The sequence below is a fragment of the Artibeus jamaicensis genome, unplaced genomic scaffold (assembly GCF_021234435.1).
Source record: "Artibeus jamaicensis isolate MK-2021 breed Jamaican fruit bat unplaced genomic scaffold, CSHL_Jam_final scaffold_1689, whole genome shotgun sequence".
In the NCBI taxonomy this organism is placed as follows: Eukaryota; Metazoa; Chordata; class Mammalia; order Chiroptera; family Phyllostomidae; genus Artibeus; species Artibeus jamaicensis.
Window position 1 is genome coordinate 11,097,226 of NW_026522029.1, and position 18,031 is coordinate 11,115,256.

At 40.4% G+C, this 18,031-nt stretch overlaps 1 protein-coding gene across 4 annotated transcripts in view; it reads left to right on the forward strand.

Moving 5' to 3' along the window:
* Positions 1 to 18,031, forward strand: part of COL11A1 (collagen type XI alpha 1 chain) — a 163,086-nt gene that overhangs the window by 133,949 nt on the left and 11,106 nt on the right. For all 4 annotated transcript variants that reach the window (XM_037153048.2, XM_037153051.2, XM_037153049.2 and 1 more), the window contains 9 exons: positions 1,082 to 1,135; positions 2,149 to 2,256; positions 4,038 to 4,091; positions 4,716 to 4,769; positions 5,766 to 5,819; positions 10,678 to 10,731; positions 10,868 to 10,975; positions 11,462 to 11,515; positions 17,751 to 17,804. In XM_037153048.2, coding sequence (XP_037008943.2) covers positions 1,082 to 1,135; positions 2,149 to 2,256; positions 4,038 to 4,091; positions 4,716 to 4,769; positions 5,766 to 5,819; positions 10,678 to 10,731; positions 10,868 to 10,975; positions 11,462 to 11,515; positions 17,751 to 17,804 — 594 coding nt within the window. The remainder of the gene's footprint in view (positions 1 to 1,081; positions 1,136 to 2,148; positions 2,257 to 4,037; positions 4,092 to 4,715; positions 4,770 to 5,765; positions 5,820 to 10,677; positions 10,732 to 10,867; positions 10,976 to 11,461; positions 11,516 to 17,750; positions 17,805 to 18,031) is intronic.

Sequence of the window (18,031 nt, forward strand, 5' to 3'; positions counted from 1 at the left end):
AAATATTATTTGTAAGATTTATCCAAAAATGGAAAAATCTGCTACTCATCTAGAGAAGAAAGTGATTTTTACACAATAGTACTAATAAATTCCTAGAAAGGGTTTGATATTTTTCACCCTTACACAGTTCATTCATGATGTCGATATATGTTCATATTTTCATAGAGTAAGGAATTATGTACCTAAGTTAGCATCATGTTTGTATTTAACGTAATATAATTCAAACCAATTGGTATGCAATGGAAATATTTGGGAGAGTAGAGTTAAAAGTTGAAGAACATTCAGGCCTCACATTTTTAAAAAACAGAAAAATTTCCAGTTGCACTGGTTTGGTGTGGAAACGGGGTCCGTGTGTGTACTAATGTGTTACTTCATACGGATGATTACTCGGATAGAATATTTGCCTGCATTTCTAAGTGCAAAGAGTTAGTTTCAGTCTTTCATAACTAAAACCCACTTGTCTAGGAGGTGTACTTATAGGTCTGCTAAGATAGAAAATAGCCATCCAAATGTATAACGTGTATATCCTCAAAAGGAGCAGTTTTAATTTCTACCTATGGACCTTTTAAGTATCATATAAATGTACTCCTTTTCTATGTTCTTTAGTTCTCTCCTAAATATATCTTACAAGAGTATCAAAAGGCTACCAAATTATTTGCTTAATTGCTAAAGTGCAAATAAATTGAATTCATGTGCTGGAATAAAAATAACCGAAATTGTTTAATCCATAAACCTAACTGTAGCACCATGGATACTAATGCAGCACAAACATACACACAGTGTGTTAGGCGCCAGCCACTGTCTGTCATGTGCGGTTGGGTGGTGACCCGGGTGGGCGCTCTGGCTGGCAGCGAACTGATTGGCGTTGTAGCATCAGCTGATCTATCTCCTCACCTGAGAAATAAAAGTCAATAATAGGGAAAGTTCCGTCGTCTCCCTAAGGCTTTTCCGCTGCCTTTTGAAGAATGCAGTGCTTTAAGGGCTACTCTAAAATGTCATGGTCATCGATAAAGGCGGTCTGGCAAATGTAAACCACCATTTCTATGTCCTGACTGATGCCCCTTTGATCTCTTTCTTGTAGGGTGAACCTGGGGAGGCAGGAAACCCAGGGCCTGCTGGGGAAGCCGGCCCAGGGGTAAGCACGATCTCATCATCTACGTGGGTGTTCAGGAATTTCCTTTAGAGCGTTTGACACATAATTCACTATTTGCCTTTCCTTCCCATTAAGAATAGTGACAAACGAAGAGCATTATTTTGTTCAAGAATGTTCATATCCTCTGCATATTTTCATTAATGTAGAAATTGCAAACATCCCATCAGCATAAATTAGAGCACGCAAACTGAAGCTGGTGGATTGTCCACAAAATAAATAAACAAACCAACGCTGCCACGTCAAAAATTGTTATGTATTAGGATTGTGTTGCTCTAATTCAGATTGTTTGAAACTGGAAGTGAACTTGACCCTGGAGAGGAAACATTTGAAAATGTCTGGGGACATTTTTGGCTGTTGCACCTGAAGGCAAGACAGGTTCTGCCAACTAATTAGTAGAGACCGGGGGTTGCTGGTATACAGCTTGCCATTCATAGGACAGCCCCCTGCCAAAAAGCGTGGTCTGAATCAATATGCCAAGGTTAAGAGACTCTGATTTACATAAATATACAAAGACTGTATTGGCTGTTCTCAAGCAAGAGGAAAGCTAGAACCTTGGATAAATCATGATTTCTTGAGAGACTAGACTAGATGATCCTTTTTAGCTCTAACTTCCTATAAAAGCTAAAACCTGTGTTACTACCACTTCTTGGGTTGTCATGAGTACATTTCCCTCTTTGTATTCTTTCTCATCTGATAATACAAGGTGATCCAGTTTCCTCTAGAAAGCATAGGAAACTGAATACCTTGTCTAGGAAACCCAGCAAGAAAGTGAAAGCTAGGATTTAAATGCAAATCTGTGTAACTCAAAGTCCACATTCTTTCCATCTATCAGTGATGAGGCTGGATGATCTTCGATTTCCTTGAATAACCAAAATTCCATGCCTGTCATGAACAATGTGTGGCTTACAACTAAAAATACCTGAAAATTGGAAAAAGAAAAAGGAATTCGGATTTATGGCATGTACGTTAATCATTCTTGATCTCTGGCCATGTAGGGACCCAAAGGAGAAAGAGGAGAGAAGGGTGAAGCTGGGCCCCCTGGCGCTGCTGGACCCCCCGGTGCCAAGGGACCACCAGGTGATGACGGCCCTAAGGGCAACCCGGTAAGTGAGCTTTGTCCCTTAGAAGTGGCATGCAAGTCAAAGCCATTTTGGGGTCTTTGGAGAAAAATGAGAAATCATGAGACTCTGGCCCACAGCTGGGGAAATGGACTTTTCACCATTTCCTATAGTCAGAAACATTTCTCCAGTGACTGCATTTTTTCCTATAAGTATATTAACTTATTTTTTAAATATATTTTATTGATTATGCTATTATAGTCGTCCCATTTTTTCCTCCCCTTTATTCCCCTACACCCTGCATCCTACTCCCACCAGCTTTCCCCCACCTTAGTTCATGTCCATGGGTCATACATGTAAGTTCTTTGGTTTCTCCATTTCCCATATTATTCTTAACCTACCCCTGTCTATTTTGTACGTACCACTTATGCTTATTATTTCCTGTACCTTTCCCCCATCTTCCTCCCTCTTTTTCCCCAGATGACCCTCCAGGAGATCTCCATTTCTGTGAATCTGTTCTTGATGTAGTTGTTCACTTAGTTTGTTTTTGTTTTTGTTTTGGTCTTTTTAGGTTTGGTTGTTGATAGTTGTGAATTTGTTGTCATTTTACTGTTTGTATTTCTTATCTTCTTTTTCTTAGATAAATCCCTTTCACATTTCATATAATAAGAGCTTGATGATGATGAACTCCTTTGGTTTCATCTGGGAAGCACTTTACCTGCCCTTCCATTCTAAATGATAGCTTTGCTGGATAGAGTCATCTTGGATGTAGGTCCTTGGCTTTCATGACTTGGAATACTTCTTTCCAGCCCCTTCTTGCCTGCAAGGTTTCATTTGAGAAATCAGCTGACAGTCTTATGGGCACTCCTTTGTAGGTAACTGTCTCCTTTTCTCTTGCTGTTTTCAAGATTCTCTCCTTATCTTTAATCTTGGGTAATTAATTATGATGTGCCTTGGTGTGTGCTTCCTTGTGTTTAACTTCTTTGGGGACTCTCTGAGCTTCCTGGACTTATTGGAAGTCTATTTTCTTTGTCAGATTGGAGAAGTTCTCCTTGATTATGTTTTCAAATAAGTTTTCAATTTCTTGTTCTTCCTCTTCTCCTTCTGGCGCCCTTATGATTCAGATGCTGGAACATTTAAAGTTGTCCAGAAGGTTGCTCAGCTCTCAATGGACTTTAAGTCATTTCTTCTGCTACCCACAAGCAAATTGGGCCTTTCTGGTACTGATTCCCAGGTGGGTGGGTTTGTGTACATTCTAGGACACTGTCGGTCTCTCCACAAACTCTCCTGTGAGGCTGGAAGTTTCTCTTGCTGCTGCAAACCTCACGGGTATTTTCAGTTAGAGGTTCAAGGCTTTATTTTCCTGTGCTGGAACCCTGGGTTGCAGGGTCTCTCTCACTCCTCAGTTATTCCTCCTGGTTGATCTGCACTCAAATATGGGACTGCCAGTCCACCAGCCACCACCTTGCCGTGAGTCCTCCCCACCCTGGCTGCCCATCTCTTGCCCTGCTACCGGTCTGGATGAATGTTTCTTCTTGAACTTCTTGCTTGTCGGATTTCCATACAGTTCAATTTTCTGGCAGTTCTGGTTGTTTTTGTTTTTAAATTTGTTGTTCTTTTTTGATTGTACAAGCAGGCAAAGTATATCTACTTATGCCTCCATCTTGGCCAGAAGTCTCTCTGACTTCATTTTTGAATTCCCAACAGAAGGAGGGAAATAGTCTCATATGGTTTCATCATGACTTTTACCTCTGAAACTCAGAATATCATGACTTTATTAAAATGATTTTTCATTTATTCCCTTTCTTTTAAAACCCTTATTCTAGGGTCCTGTTGGTTTTCCTGGAGACCCCGGGCCTCCAGGGGAACCTGGCCCTTCGGTAAGTACCAGAGAAAAATAAAGGGATTTGGGGGGTACACCCGTGTCTCTATTGTTAATAACTAAAGACAGCTTGAATCATTTAAGAGAAGCTCCAAAAATAGGAGGGAAAAGAAAATGTGAACTGCAATCACTACAATGAAATCCATGTAGCTGGAGGCTGTTATTCCTGGGGTGTGTGATTATCCTCTTCATTGGGGTTAGTTTTTGAGACTCATTATATTGTACAAATATCTCAATAGCAGTATCACTACTAGTTTGAAGGTATAGAACTTTTGCTTTTATCTGACTTTCTCGTACAGTGCAAATCCCATCTCAAACTGCACCATGTTTGTTCGTGGTGTGAGGATGCACTTGATGTGAACACTAATTACATTTGTTTTTGTTTCTTGTATTAAGAACATACTTTACTTTAAATTTGAGGTTGTAGAAATTTCACAAATGTGTATGGGAAAAGTGAGAGCTACCACAGTCCTTCAAAGAAAAACAGAAAGACTACACTACTTTCATTGTCCACCCGGCAATAATTTATCTCAAGGACTACGATAGTATATTGTATTCTTTTCTCTGATAAGAGTGAATTAATAGTGAGAAGCATCAAGTTCATTTTCTGTTCCTATTACAGGGTCAAGATGGCGTTAGCGGTGACAAGGGTGAAGATGGAGACCCTGGTCAGCCGGTAGGCAGCACACACTACTTCGATTTCATCTTTGCCTCATCTCAGACATTTAAAAAAATCAGAAATAATCAACCTTTCAGAAGCATAGCTACCCATGCAACCATTTTCCCGAGACAACCATCAGCTATATATGAATGCCAACCAAAAGTCAAACTTACGTGGAATGTTTCTAACTTGAGGCAATTTCAGAAATATAAGCAAAGCTTTCATAACTAAAAAAAAAGTAGTCACATCATACTGATGCTTTTGTCAGACTGTATCAAATTCAGCTGTCTGTGTTAATAAAAAATTATTCTAACATCACAAATAAGACTGAAAGGAAGACAGCCAGATTAGCAGCCTATCATGGACACAGATTACTTCAGTTACTAACCTAATGGAACTCAGCATATTTTTTTTATTTGGGGACAACAGAGTCCTGGGCTCCTGGCCACATATGGCCATTCAGGGAGGGCACCAACTAGAGCAGGAGCCAAAGACAGAGAGCGCCTCTGACATAGTTTTTTGTCTAGAGTGGTCCCCATGGGTATCTGCCATCAGAGACATAGGCTTATTCTGTGCAGAGAAGACTGCGGGTCAGGTCCCACCCTGCTTGTTCTCCTCGACATACAAATGCTAGTGTGGTGCAGGAAGGAACTGCAAGGTAATTGTTTTATGGTTTCACAAATGTGTGTGCCAGGAGTAGAATTATTAACTGTCTGATTCTACAATCAGTATGTCTATTGGACGCTTGTCAGATATAAATTAGCACTTTCAAAAGAACATAGATTTTTAAAAAATTCACCTTCGTCCAGCTAGGAAGAAGTGTTAATACGAATTTACCAGCTCTAAATAGATCCCTACAGGAAGGTCAGGTAACTGAAACCAGGCTGAGATTTCCCAGGAGAGACAGGTGTGGGGGAATGAAGAACGAAGTTCCAGCCCCGACTTCGAAAAATGCTGTGCGGGCCCCAAAACAACGCTCAGTGGATTCATGGTGCTTCCTCCATGTTACAGGGTCCGCCTGGCCCATCTGGTGAGGCCGGCCCACCAGGTCCTCCTGGAAAAAGGGTAAGTTCTCAAAATTCTTTATTTGAAATATCCACTCCCTATGTACTATGTGTGTGAATTCATATAACACAGGTAAGTAGTAGGCAGCCCTTTATAATGAAGCTAAAAAAATAAGTCCCTGAGAATAGGGAGGTTTCTTAAATGTGTCAATATACTTATTAAAATACACAGCACTTCAACGGACAGTTTTAATCTGTCCCAGTGAGAAGCGGTTTCCTCATCCCTGTGCTTAGGTCTCCCCTCTGCACAGATGCTGTAGGCTCTTGGAGACTCAGAGGGGACCCTGAACTTCAGCTCCTGATGTATTACAGACAGATGGAATGTCACAAATCCAGCGTTGCCTAAAAACACTGTAAAAACCCAAATGCAGAATCCATGGAATGAGCTCAGGAGCAATCAGCATAGAACATTCGATTTACACTGGGAAACGTCTCTGTTTTGGAAGCCATTGCAGGATTTCAACAAAAGACAGTAGTAAATAGAAGTACATAGACCTTGTCCAAACTATTGGCTACAGTAGACGCTAGGAGATTGACCTCACCATCTTTTTCTCACTATTGCACTGTCTCGGAATAAGTCAGCTTCTGTTGAACTACCTCTTGCAACCCTTACACGCCCATGTGGTATGCCCCGCTATACCTGCTCTAGTCAGTTTCCCACCTGCCTGTCCACACAACATGTGCCAACCACCAAACTAGCTTTCTTCAGTAATCCAAAGGGACACAGCAACCAGGCCACTTTAATGGTAGCTTCAAAATGCCCACTTTAGGGGCATTTTCATATTACACATCTTAATAGACAGAGGGCATAGCAGGTTTTAATTTGGACTCAGCAATATAAATTGGAGTCAATATTTATGAACATTTCTCTTTGACAGAAATGGGTATAGTTTATAGGAAATAGCTTCTCTGAATACAATTTCCCCTTCATTGATCAAGTACCCCTTTTACCTTCCTCCTCCTCCTTTGCCTCCTCCTCCTATCATTCTTACCATTTTATTTTATTTTCCTTTATGTTTTGTCAGCAATGCCAAATCATGGTCTCAATAGGAAAAAAGAGTGTATTCCAAAACAACCGTTGGGTTGTTTGTCTTCGAAAGGAATTGCAAAGTATGCCAGGATTTTTGCAAAGTGTTGTCTCTCTTGGCCAGGGGCGCGAACGCCCTAAAACCTTTGGGGTGGAGAAATATCTGTTCTATTACTTCAGACCTTTCGGAAGGCAGCGGGCTTGTCAAGCACCAGGAAGCCAGGACTAGTGTGACAAGTCATGCTGTGATTGAATGAGTTAACTGAGAAGGAAGGACACGGGCCTTACATGACCTGTGCACACGTGAGGTCAGTCTGCATGCCAGGTGGACACGAGGCACCTTCGCCTACGGGGACACAGCGCAGGGGGGATGGGATGCACTGACCCCCAGGGCAGAATTCTGTGTCCATCGAGCCTCATGTTTAGCCCGGAGGCAGCAACATCTTTGATGCAGGATTCAGTTGAATATCATCACCTCTGTGGAAACAACGAGAACATATTCCTGTGCTATAACTACGCTACCTGATCTGCGCACTTAGCATTTGGAAGCAGAATTGCCTTTCTGTCTGTTCTCCTTTAATCCACTAATGAGACCTTTGGTAAGCTTCGCACTTATTCTGTGCAAGTCAATATTTCTCCTATCCTTAGGTGCCCCACGTTGGAGACCCAGAAAGGTAAATCGACAGCAATTCCGCTGTCGCACCTCCTTGCCAAAGTGGCAATGCCTAGAAATAGGTTCCCAAGGATCATCACGCTTGTCCGTGAGTGAGTCTTACAAATAAACCTGCCTAATAGAATATTGATCAGAACGTTGTCCGCGGCAGCGATACTAAGGAACAACAGTCCAACAGTTATCGAACAAGCAGGGAAATTAAGTTGTCGGTGGAAGCACAGGAGCACCTGCCACGAATTTGTAACACCGGAGAATAAATGTGTATTTCCTTCCTAGACAATTGTGCAGTGAGTGTCCCCCAGTCGTGAAATGTTAATACTCCAGTTATCATCCCAGCTATTTGGAAGCCAAGTTAGTTCCATGGATTTTATTGGGCAAAAAATTCTAGGGCTGACTAAAATAATTTAAACGCTGTGACCTTAAAATGTACCTCTTACATTCAGTTTTAAAGAGGCCAGCTCATATCACCAAAGGAAAGTTCACAATAAAAAATTAAAACGATAACTGCTACTATTAATTAGCAGGTGTAGATACATACTTTATAGAGCCGTGTATACCAGGTACCATGTACGTGCGTACGCATACATTTATGCGTGAATGGAATGGTCAGAGGCAAAAGTTAGGGTAATGCTGCTGCCACCGAGATTCAGATCAGAAGCTGGGTTTTTAGGAAAATCCTTCCCTGCTACCAGACTAGATCAAGGTCCCAATTTTGAACAACCTACTTCCTCTGTGGATATTTTACAATGTACTGGACTTGTTCATTTCGGTGTCTGTCTTCAAACCTAAACTTGTGGACTCCCTGGGGCAAGGGTGTCAAACTCATTTTCACCGGGGGCCACATCAGCGTTGCGGTTGCTGGATGTAATTGCAGGACTGTACACACGCAACTACTCCTTCACAGTTAAGCGAGAGCTGGGCACTGCCACTGGGTAGGAACAAGGAGCCAGGCTGCATAAAACAAGGTGGAGGGCCAGATTCTGCCTGCGGGCCTTGCGTTTGCCTCCTATGTCTTCAGGTTTCACTTGTATTTTATTGTTTTGTATTCCCCATGCACAGCGTATTTCTGATACATAAGGAAGTCATAAATATTTGTTCCATGAATGGGAGAATGGATACACTGTAAAACAATATTGTAAAGTGTGAATAGTAGGGAGAGGATTAGGCTGTGTATTTTATTTAAAATAGATTTCTCGTGGTGAGGAAAATGCCACATAACAAGTGACTGCTACAGAGAATTAACTGAGGCTTATGTTTTAGGAGGGATTTTTTGATCAGAACACTCTTCACTTCAAGAAAGTACTGCCAGCCGCTCACTAGATTAAGTCCTTGTCCCTCTGTTTGTACAGATATATGAAAAGTAAATGACCAAACATTTGCCCATCGGCATTATCAGTTTTTATCCCCCCAAAAGGAAACTTATTCTTCTACAAAAAGAGTGTTATCTATTTGCATTTTAGTTTTTTTTAAAGAGTGTGCACCATCTGGAAAACTAGAAGGAATAAATGGAAATGGAATAAACTAAGATAAGAGGGAATAGCCACTTAGCATCAATTTCTACAGGCATCAGAGAGAAGGAGTCCTTCCGGGGCAGAGAAAACCTGCATCTGAACCCCAGTCTTGTGTCTGTATTGCAGTGGCCTTGTGTTTAAACCCTCAAGGCTCTTCAAACTCCAGTTTTCTCTTCTCCCTTGCAGTCGAAGCAATATTTTTGGTGCATTTTTTAGACAGCTGATAACTTGCTTTTTTAAAAAGTCAGATCTCTATCAAACGTCGGTGCTATAAAGTTCAGGTATATACGTGCAGCTGTCCGAGGTTAAGCCCTTGGGCCTGATGTCGCTGGTTTAAGGGAAAATCTTCATGAAATAAGGACAAGCCCCTTATTTAGTGGAATCTCATGAATTCTGTTCCCATAGTACTAGCTCCATTGTGGTTGTTTTACCCACTTTGCATAGGTTCACTTTTTAAATATCACACCAAAATCATTTATTGATCAGCATTTTAACACCAGGAAATATTTGAAGCTCATATTCTATAGAGAATTCCTCTCTCCTAGATGGCATGAAATTTAAAAGATGCGCTTAAGTTTTAATGCCTGTATTATTGTTTAGCTATTGCTGCTGCCTTGAGAGACTCCTTACAGAAATTATACCCTTTTTCAATCTCTGGGTTGAGACACAATGAATGTCTAATGATATATAAAATTACAGAGCTCAATATTGAGGAAAGGATTGCTAATGATGTACAGCCTGGGAGGTTTATGGTTGTTCCTATGGAAAATAATACAATAATTCATAAAGAATAATAATACCAGAAAAAGCTTCTGCCCCTCCCTGGGTGTTCATTGACTCTCAGAGATGAATGAGTTCATGGGCCTCTCTGAATTTGATGAAGTGCTTGATCCTCATTTGAAATGTGGATTTAAAAGACCAGATGAAAGACTAGCCTATAAGCACCGGTAGAATATTAATATATCACATCTGAGAGAGAGAAAGTCGTCCTGCGGCCCCACTGGATTCTCCCCCATCAAGGCCATCTCCACTGTTTCCCCCAACCTCCAACCTCAGTCGCCGTCCACAATTTTGAACACCATTCATTGCAAAAATTGAAGTAAACAGATGGAAAATGAGAGAATCTGGGGGAAAAAAAGAATGCAATTTTCTCAAGATCATGAAGTCTCTTTTTTTAAACTTTCTGTTCTTGTGTCTGAACTGGTGCAGAAAATCAGCATCAAGTTGAATTTAATGCTTGTTCAGTGATATAAAAGTTCAATTAACTAGTGGAAGTGAACTAAATATAACAAAACTGTAAATTTTACAGGTCTTAGGATAAGCTTATTATGAATATGTATGGATAGCTTTTCTTGTGGGTTATCAAAGCCAGTGTCCTGCTTGTGTTGAACTGAAAGGTTTTATGGAAATGCCATAAGAGAAAATAGCCAAGGACACGGTGTAATTATCTTAACAAAACTTAAATATGATGGGAATTATGATATCTTCTTTCAAACTCAAAATTCTTCTGTGTTACTTGGAATGTTTTGTAATATCAATGATTCTTTTCCTACATCATTTTGCTACATGATTCGGAAATGTCAGATTTTCTGTCTCCCAGACGGCTATGTAAATGCAAGAAGGAAAATTGAATATTTGATGTTTACAGGGTCCTCCGGGAGCGGCAGGTGCAGAAGGCCGACAAGGTGAAAAAGGCGCCAAGGTAAGGCTGATTGCGTGGGCGTTGTGCACGCAAGGCTCATGCGCAGACGGCTCAGCGTCGCCGTGAATGCTTTCAGTGAAACGGTAAGACGTCTTTTTTCATGAGTAACCTGTGCACGCGTTGTGTTTTCTAACAGGGAGAAGCAGGCGCCGAAGGTCCTGCTGGGAAAACTGGCCCCGTTGGTCCTCAGGGACCTGCCGGAAAGCCAGGTCCAGAGGGTTTGCGGGGTATCCCTGGGCCCGTGGTGAGCATCTGTGCTTCCAAAAACCTCCACTGTTTATTAAAAATATGTTTTATAAAAAAAATTACAAACGAAAGTATTTATGACAGCATTATTTTATAAATTAGAGTGTGCCTGTTGTATGGGAATTCAGGGAATGTTATGTGAAAATGAAAATCTTAGCTATCTAAGTAGGCCATTTATTCAACAAGTTCCTGGTAAAATTTTAACTCATGAAGGCAGGAGGGGACACGGAACCCTAACAGCTCAAAGACCAAGTACTTTAGTGGGCTCGGTCCTCGTATACATGAGGCTATACGTGCGTGCCTGCAGATACACACCCAGTGAGAAGACTCAAAATTGCTTATAGTATTTGTGGAGTTCTCCATGTGGCAGGCTCCATAAACAGCGTTGGCTTTGTTTCTTTTCGTATTTCCAAAATTAAAATCAGACAGAAGCAGGTCTGCTTTTGTTAAATTTTAATAAGTGAATCGTGTTTATTTTCCATAGGGAGAGCAAGGCCTACCCGGAGCAGCAGGCCAGGACGGGCCGCCCGGCCCTTTGGTGAGTGGTCCCTTTCCTCTTGTTTAGAAAGGGAGGATTCCAGCCACGAAATTATTTATAAGCTAGAACAACTGAACTCATATCTTATACATCGGTCTATATTTTGTACAGGAGTCAAGGAAATGTATCACTCAGACCAAAAATGAGGAAAGTAATTCTAGCTGATAAATGACTTGGAAAATATGTCCCTTGACCAGAAGATCTTTCCTTCCTTGTGTCCTTTGGAGGAAAAAAACTATTTCCACTCTAAATAAAAGGCCGCTAATGGCCCGACCAGTTCTTTTCCAAATGTGCACAGTTTCCCCCAAACGCTTGCCATGGCTCTGAGTTTCCTGGCACTTCATGTAAAAGAATAACATTGGCACAGTTGCACGGTGATTCCTTCACCAATAAATTGTTCTCTTCGTGAGTTGTGCAGGCTGAAAGATAAATCATTAACCCCCACAGGAGAAGAAAGGTGTAACCAGCACAACACCAAAGCGTGGTTATTATCAACACGCCATGTGCAAACATCATGCTTGACAAACTCAGGGAGCACATAGGTGACCAGCTTGGTGCTCTTAGATGATGTTTATTACCGGGTCAGAGTTCGCAGACGGAGTTTATTACGGAGGCCCAGGTTCTTCTCGCTATAAAATTTGGGCAGAAAGTAAGAATCTAAGTCACGCCTTCAAATGATTGCTTACTGCATGGCAGATTCTATTGTATGGTAGAAATGTGGGAACTTCATTTTCCATATAAATAGTTACGGGCAAAGGCATTAATCCAGACAGCAAACAAGACACACAGGGGGCACTCTGCAGGTGAGGTATATTGATCTGAATAGGCACGTTCTTCCGTACGGTCACTTCAATTTTACAGAGACGCTGCCTCTCATCGATGTGTCTGTGATCTCAGAGACATAGACATACTCAGAAAGCTTGCAGAACTGGGTCATACGATCTTAACTGTTGAGGAGGAATGTGGGTCATTCCTTTAGTAAGAATGTCACAAACATTTCCTCTAACCTATCAAGTATTTAGTAAATGTTACAGTTTTTATTTTTTAACTTTCTCTGAAAAGTTAAAGATCACTTATTCTAGTAACTGGGTAAAAGTTAGCAAGACTTGAATGGCTTCAAGCAGGAGATAATGACGTCTGCACAGCACCCCACGGGCCCAGGAACAAGGGGCCTGGCTAACTTGGAGTCAGGCCTGCTTCTGTACTATTTAGGGAAGATTCTCCTTAAATATGGTGAATTCCTAATGGCACAGAGTCATCCTGAAAAAGCGAAGTACTTCACATTAATGTCACCCTAAAATTTGCCAGAGACTTTTTTCTCATTATTGCGGATTTTCCAATAAGTATTCTGACCTTTTTTTCCCAGGTGAAATTAAAAAAAAATCATGCTGGAGATTTCCTCTGGCTAATATTAAAAATAAAACCATCAGACATCGCACCTGATCTGGCTCCTAGGAAGTTTCCATTTCTGACTCTCAGATGGATGTGAGTTTACAGAACTAGGAAGGGGCTTAAGGACTCAAACCCTTTCATGCCAAGCAAAATGAGGTCCTTTCTTTGGCTGCTTGATTTAAGTACACATCGTAGCCTTTTCAGGGCATCTGCTAGTTTGACCGTGATATCTAATTTCACTGAAAACACGGCTTGGTCCCTGGGAGGTGAGGGCAAGTGTGGAAATCATCTCCAGGATGTCCTTCAGGGCAACCTGATGACCATTCAAACTCAGCCAAGGGAGATTTCATTTCGTAGGCAGTCTGTGATTCATGGTGACCGGTTACCTTCAGTGACTTGAGGACCAAGCTTCCCGGTTTCAAAAACAAGTACTACCACTGACTTGCCGAAGGATGTTAGGAAAATGTCGTTTGTTTTTTAAGCTTAGGTTCCTCAACCGTAAAATGAGAACATTAATAGCACCTAACCTAAATGTTACAAAGTTTAAATTAATTATTGTATTTTATGGAGGCAGATGAGCATCTCTGCTTTAGGTCTAAGCTTTTATTTTGCTTTGTTTCATAGTCATTCATTTTATTTGTTCCCATGTAACTGAAAAATGGCTCAGTATTTATCTTTGGACAAGTTTACTTCAGTATTATCATGCATTCCTTCTTTTCACATACTGATGAATAAAAGATCGGAACGCATTATTTTTCAAACCATAAATGCCTGAATAAATGGTAGGGTGGGTTACTCAATTGCAGTTTCAGTTTCTTTAAATGCTACATTTAAACTCTCGGTAAACAGGTGGAGATGTGCAGCATTCTGTAGTGATTAAGCATGTTTAAACAACAAAAACCTTTTGCTTTTCACTGAATTAAATGTTAGCTGACAATATTGCATTTTTTAAACTTTGTTTTTATGGTTGACATTATTGCAGATGTCCCTCTCTACCCCCCCTTTGTCCACCTCCACCCAGCTCTCACCCCTACTCCCTTCAGGACACTCTGTTGTGGATGTCCGTGGGGTATGCATATAAGTTCTTTGGCGAATCCCTTTACCTTTCATCCGTTCTGTATAAAGTGTGGGATCCGCAGTTACTTGGAACTTCAATGCACTGGAGTTTTGAAATGTATATCAAAGCAAATATTCTGTAAACCCTACTGCTGCAGGGAGAAATGTTTTGATTGTGTATTCTAGACACTTAAGAATGTATCGTCCCTGTTTTCCCCTTTACATTATTACTTATGAATTATGTATTTCCCCAGAGTTTCTCAATTTACACTATCTAAAGGGGAAATAGAAAATATTTACACCTGGAATAACATTTTTCTATGCCGAGTTAATATTTTCGATATGTTCCAGTTTCAGAACGTTATTTATAACTACTGTTAATATCATAACTTTACCAATTTCTATTTCCAACTGATGAACATGATAAGAAACTGGTTCTGCTTCTTGGCAAGTTCCTCCTTAGATATAGTTTGTAATTTCATAAGAGAGTATTAGCTCTTTGGAATTAACAGTAATTTCCTGTAACTCCTTCATGAGGAATATTTATAGAAACGATTTAAAATGCATTGGAAACACAAATAACGTCTAGTGTATTTCTCATTAAGCCTGAGCAATTTAGAATTCCTGCTGCTTCTTTTTTGCCATTTTCCCTCGTACCGCGAGCGTGTGATGAGAAAGCTGATTGATAACCGTCTGTAGCTCATCAGAAATGAATAATAACTGATGTTTACATTATACCTCACGGTTTACGCAATGCTTTTGTTGAGCTGTTTTTTCTTTCTTTATCACAATTCTTGGCCGCGGTAATTCTTATTAGAATGCTTTTGTAAATAAAGCCCAGAGATAACAAGAAATAGATCCAAGATTACCCAGCTAATGAGTGATGGACTTGAGACTCAAGGAAGCCACCATTCGAATACTGATGTTGCCTGAGCAGTGTGTCTATCAGTTTTCCCACACATGGCAGCATTTCTATAAAGTGTATGATATTTATGAAAGAGGTGGAATGTAAAATGAGAAGTGAAGAAAGAAAAAAATCTGGCCTCTTTAAATAGTTTCATATTTTCTTCCTGGCTGGTGTGGCTCAGTGGATCGAGTGCCGACCTGCAAACCAGAGGGTCGCCAATTTGATTCCCAGTTCAATTCCCACAGGCCTGGGTTGCAGACCAGGTCCCCAGTAGAGGACGCACGAGAGGCAACCACACATTGATGTTCCTTCCCCTTTCTCCTTCCCTTCTCCTCTCTCTAAAAATAAATAAATAAAATATTTTTAAAGTATTAAAATATTTAAAAAGAGTTTGGTATTTTCTATCTAATGATAGAACTTACTTTTAACAGATGTATGTCAGCTTTAACGATATTCTTTAATGCTTTCTGCTCCTGGTCCAAGTGTCTGATTCTTTCATGCAATTACGGTATTAGAACTACTTTTTCATGCTTTTTATGCCACCTTGTTCTAGCCTAGGAAGTCTTGGGCATCTATCCTAATGGTGATAAGACCTCCAAAAATGATCTGTTTACATTACTCATTCATATTATTTGTTTTAAAATGTGTTATCGGGCAGCATTATCTTCCGAAGGAACGATTTACCGGGCCCATCTAATGAGATCAGAAAAAGTAAATACAAAATACATTCCCTTAATTTTAAAGCGATTAAAGTAGTGTGGTGAAATGTGATGGGTTTACGTGACCATAAATGAGCTCCTGTAGGCTGGTGTGATTTGCATATTCATGTAACTGGAGTTGAGACATAAGTCCCAGACCCATGTTTCTCAAACCTTTGAAATAGATTGCTGGTCTTGAACCCCAGACTTTCCGGCCCAGTCGTCCTGGGTGAGGCTAAGAATAGGCTTTTCTGACAAATTCCCAGGCAGCCACGCTAATGCCACTGGCAGAGGGCCACGCTTTGACGTCCACCAGGGCAGGGTATCGATAAACTGGGTCAGCGATTTTCAACCCCCCTCATTTAGGGCACACATAAACTAATTACTGAAATTCTGCAACAAATCAAAAAATATATTTTTTTGCCAATCTGGCAAAAATGAAGTATAATTTTGATTCATTCACATTGAACAGCTATTCTTGTGTTGGCTGTTGTCATTTTTTAAAAAGTTTAACAACCTAAAGGAATAGAAGTTAGTGCCCCTGACTAATCAGTCAGGTATTACATGTTTTTAAAAATTCTTGCAGCGCAGTGGTTGAAGTTTGCTGACTTATATGAAAGTCCAGTGTGAAAACTCAGGCTTGAAAGCAGCATGTATTTGGAAGTGAACTCGGTCATTTCTTTGCGGTCCTTTTTCGACAGAGATTTAACGAGGTGGCGCGATTGTTTATTTTTACACAAAAGAGTCTAAATTGGATTGACATAAATTTAGATCTGAGGGTTAACAGTACTCTTCTTGCTAGAAGAATGTTATTAGGTGTGTTCACACTTAAAAGGGTGCAGACTATCTTTCTATGAAAATCATTTTAATCTATTGTTACTAGATGATGTAGGTAAATTTTCCTCTGTTATGATAATATTTACAGAATTTCAAGTTCATTCATAAATGGAAACAAATCTAAGTATACCTAATAGTAGCTCTAGTACTAATGTTACACAGTAGTAATTTATCCTAACACTATTCTTACTTTCCCCAGAAGTTCAGAAATTCAGTTTGAGGAGTCGACTTTAGAAGCAAGAGTGGACGTGGGGACCATCTGCAGTGTCTCCCACAGTCCCCTTAAGATAGAAATTGCTGTCCTCGGTTTACAGACGAGAAAACTAAAGCTCTCTTTGGTTAACTGATTTAAATTACTAATAATTAGCCATTTATTACTAATAAGTTAGTAATCATTTATTACTTCCGTGGCTGGCTTCTATTTCACATTTGTCCTGTCCTGACCCCGTAATTTTCCTGTTACATCATGCTGCTTGGCTTAGGTCCATGGGCCTTCATACTTTAAATTTGCGAAAGTGATGGACCAGGGACTCGGCGTGCTCTTCCACACAGAAGACGCCATGTATCTGGGAGGAGGCGGACGTCCTGCGGGAGGAGGTCCAGCAGTGCAGACTCGTGATGATGCAGCTGTGAAACCTAATACGCTTGGCCAAGTGCCGTGTTAAAAATCATTATTTTTAATGGGGGGTAAGGACTAAGTTGTTAGTCGCTTAAAGTCATGCCACAGTTTTCATAAATATATAACTTAGCGTGGATGGATAACTGCCGTGTCCTTGAACTATTAAAAAGGTGAAATTATTAAAATAGAGATATAATTATAATACGAAGAAAGTTACATTACCTTATTAATTTTGCAAATCATTTAGATTCAGAGATTCAGTTCAAGAATTACAGCTAAAAATACTGTCTTGGGAGTTTACTTAGGAGAGGCGTTACCAAAGATCAGTTGACTCTTAAAAGTGCATTGAAGTTTTTCTTTTTTAAATTTTACTGGAAATATCGCAACCTTTGAGTTTCCATTCAGCACCAAAACATTTGATTGAACATACATATTGTTTGGAACCCCCCTCTTCCCAAATTAGTGTAATTAAAAATTATCCTTACCGTATTCCTCACTTCATATTTGTTTAAACAAAATCATCATTACTATATTTTATTATTATGGCTAACTATGAAACCATCGTTTTAAACATACAAAGTTGTTTAGAATTCTGAAACACAATGGCTGATCATTATTACTTTCTAACGTTAGCAAAGTTACCCACAGCAAACGCACCCTCTGCATAGTAACATCCTTCCCTAATCCGCACCTCTTCTCTGTACATGTACCATTTCTCGTTCCCAGGGTCCCCCTGGATTACCTGGCCTCAAAGGCGACCCCGGCTCCAAGGGTGAGAAGGTGAGCTTCAAGGTCGTGCTGGTACCATTTTCACCTCCTAACTGCAGAGGCAATAGTTGGGTGGGTTGAAACAGAATGTCTTCATTGTCCTGACCAAGAAGAAAGCTATTAGTCCTTAGCTCTTCCGTTGAGTGTAGAGAAGAGAAAATATGCCCAGTCAGAGCGAAAAATGTACCGGAAGTCAGTGTTACATTTTCTCAGTGTCCCCACTGGGAACCAAATGGAGA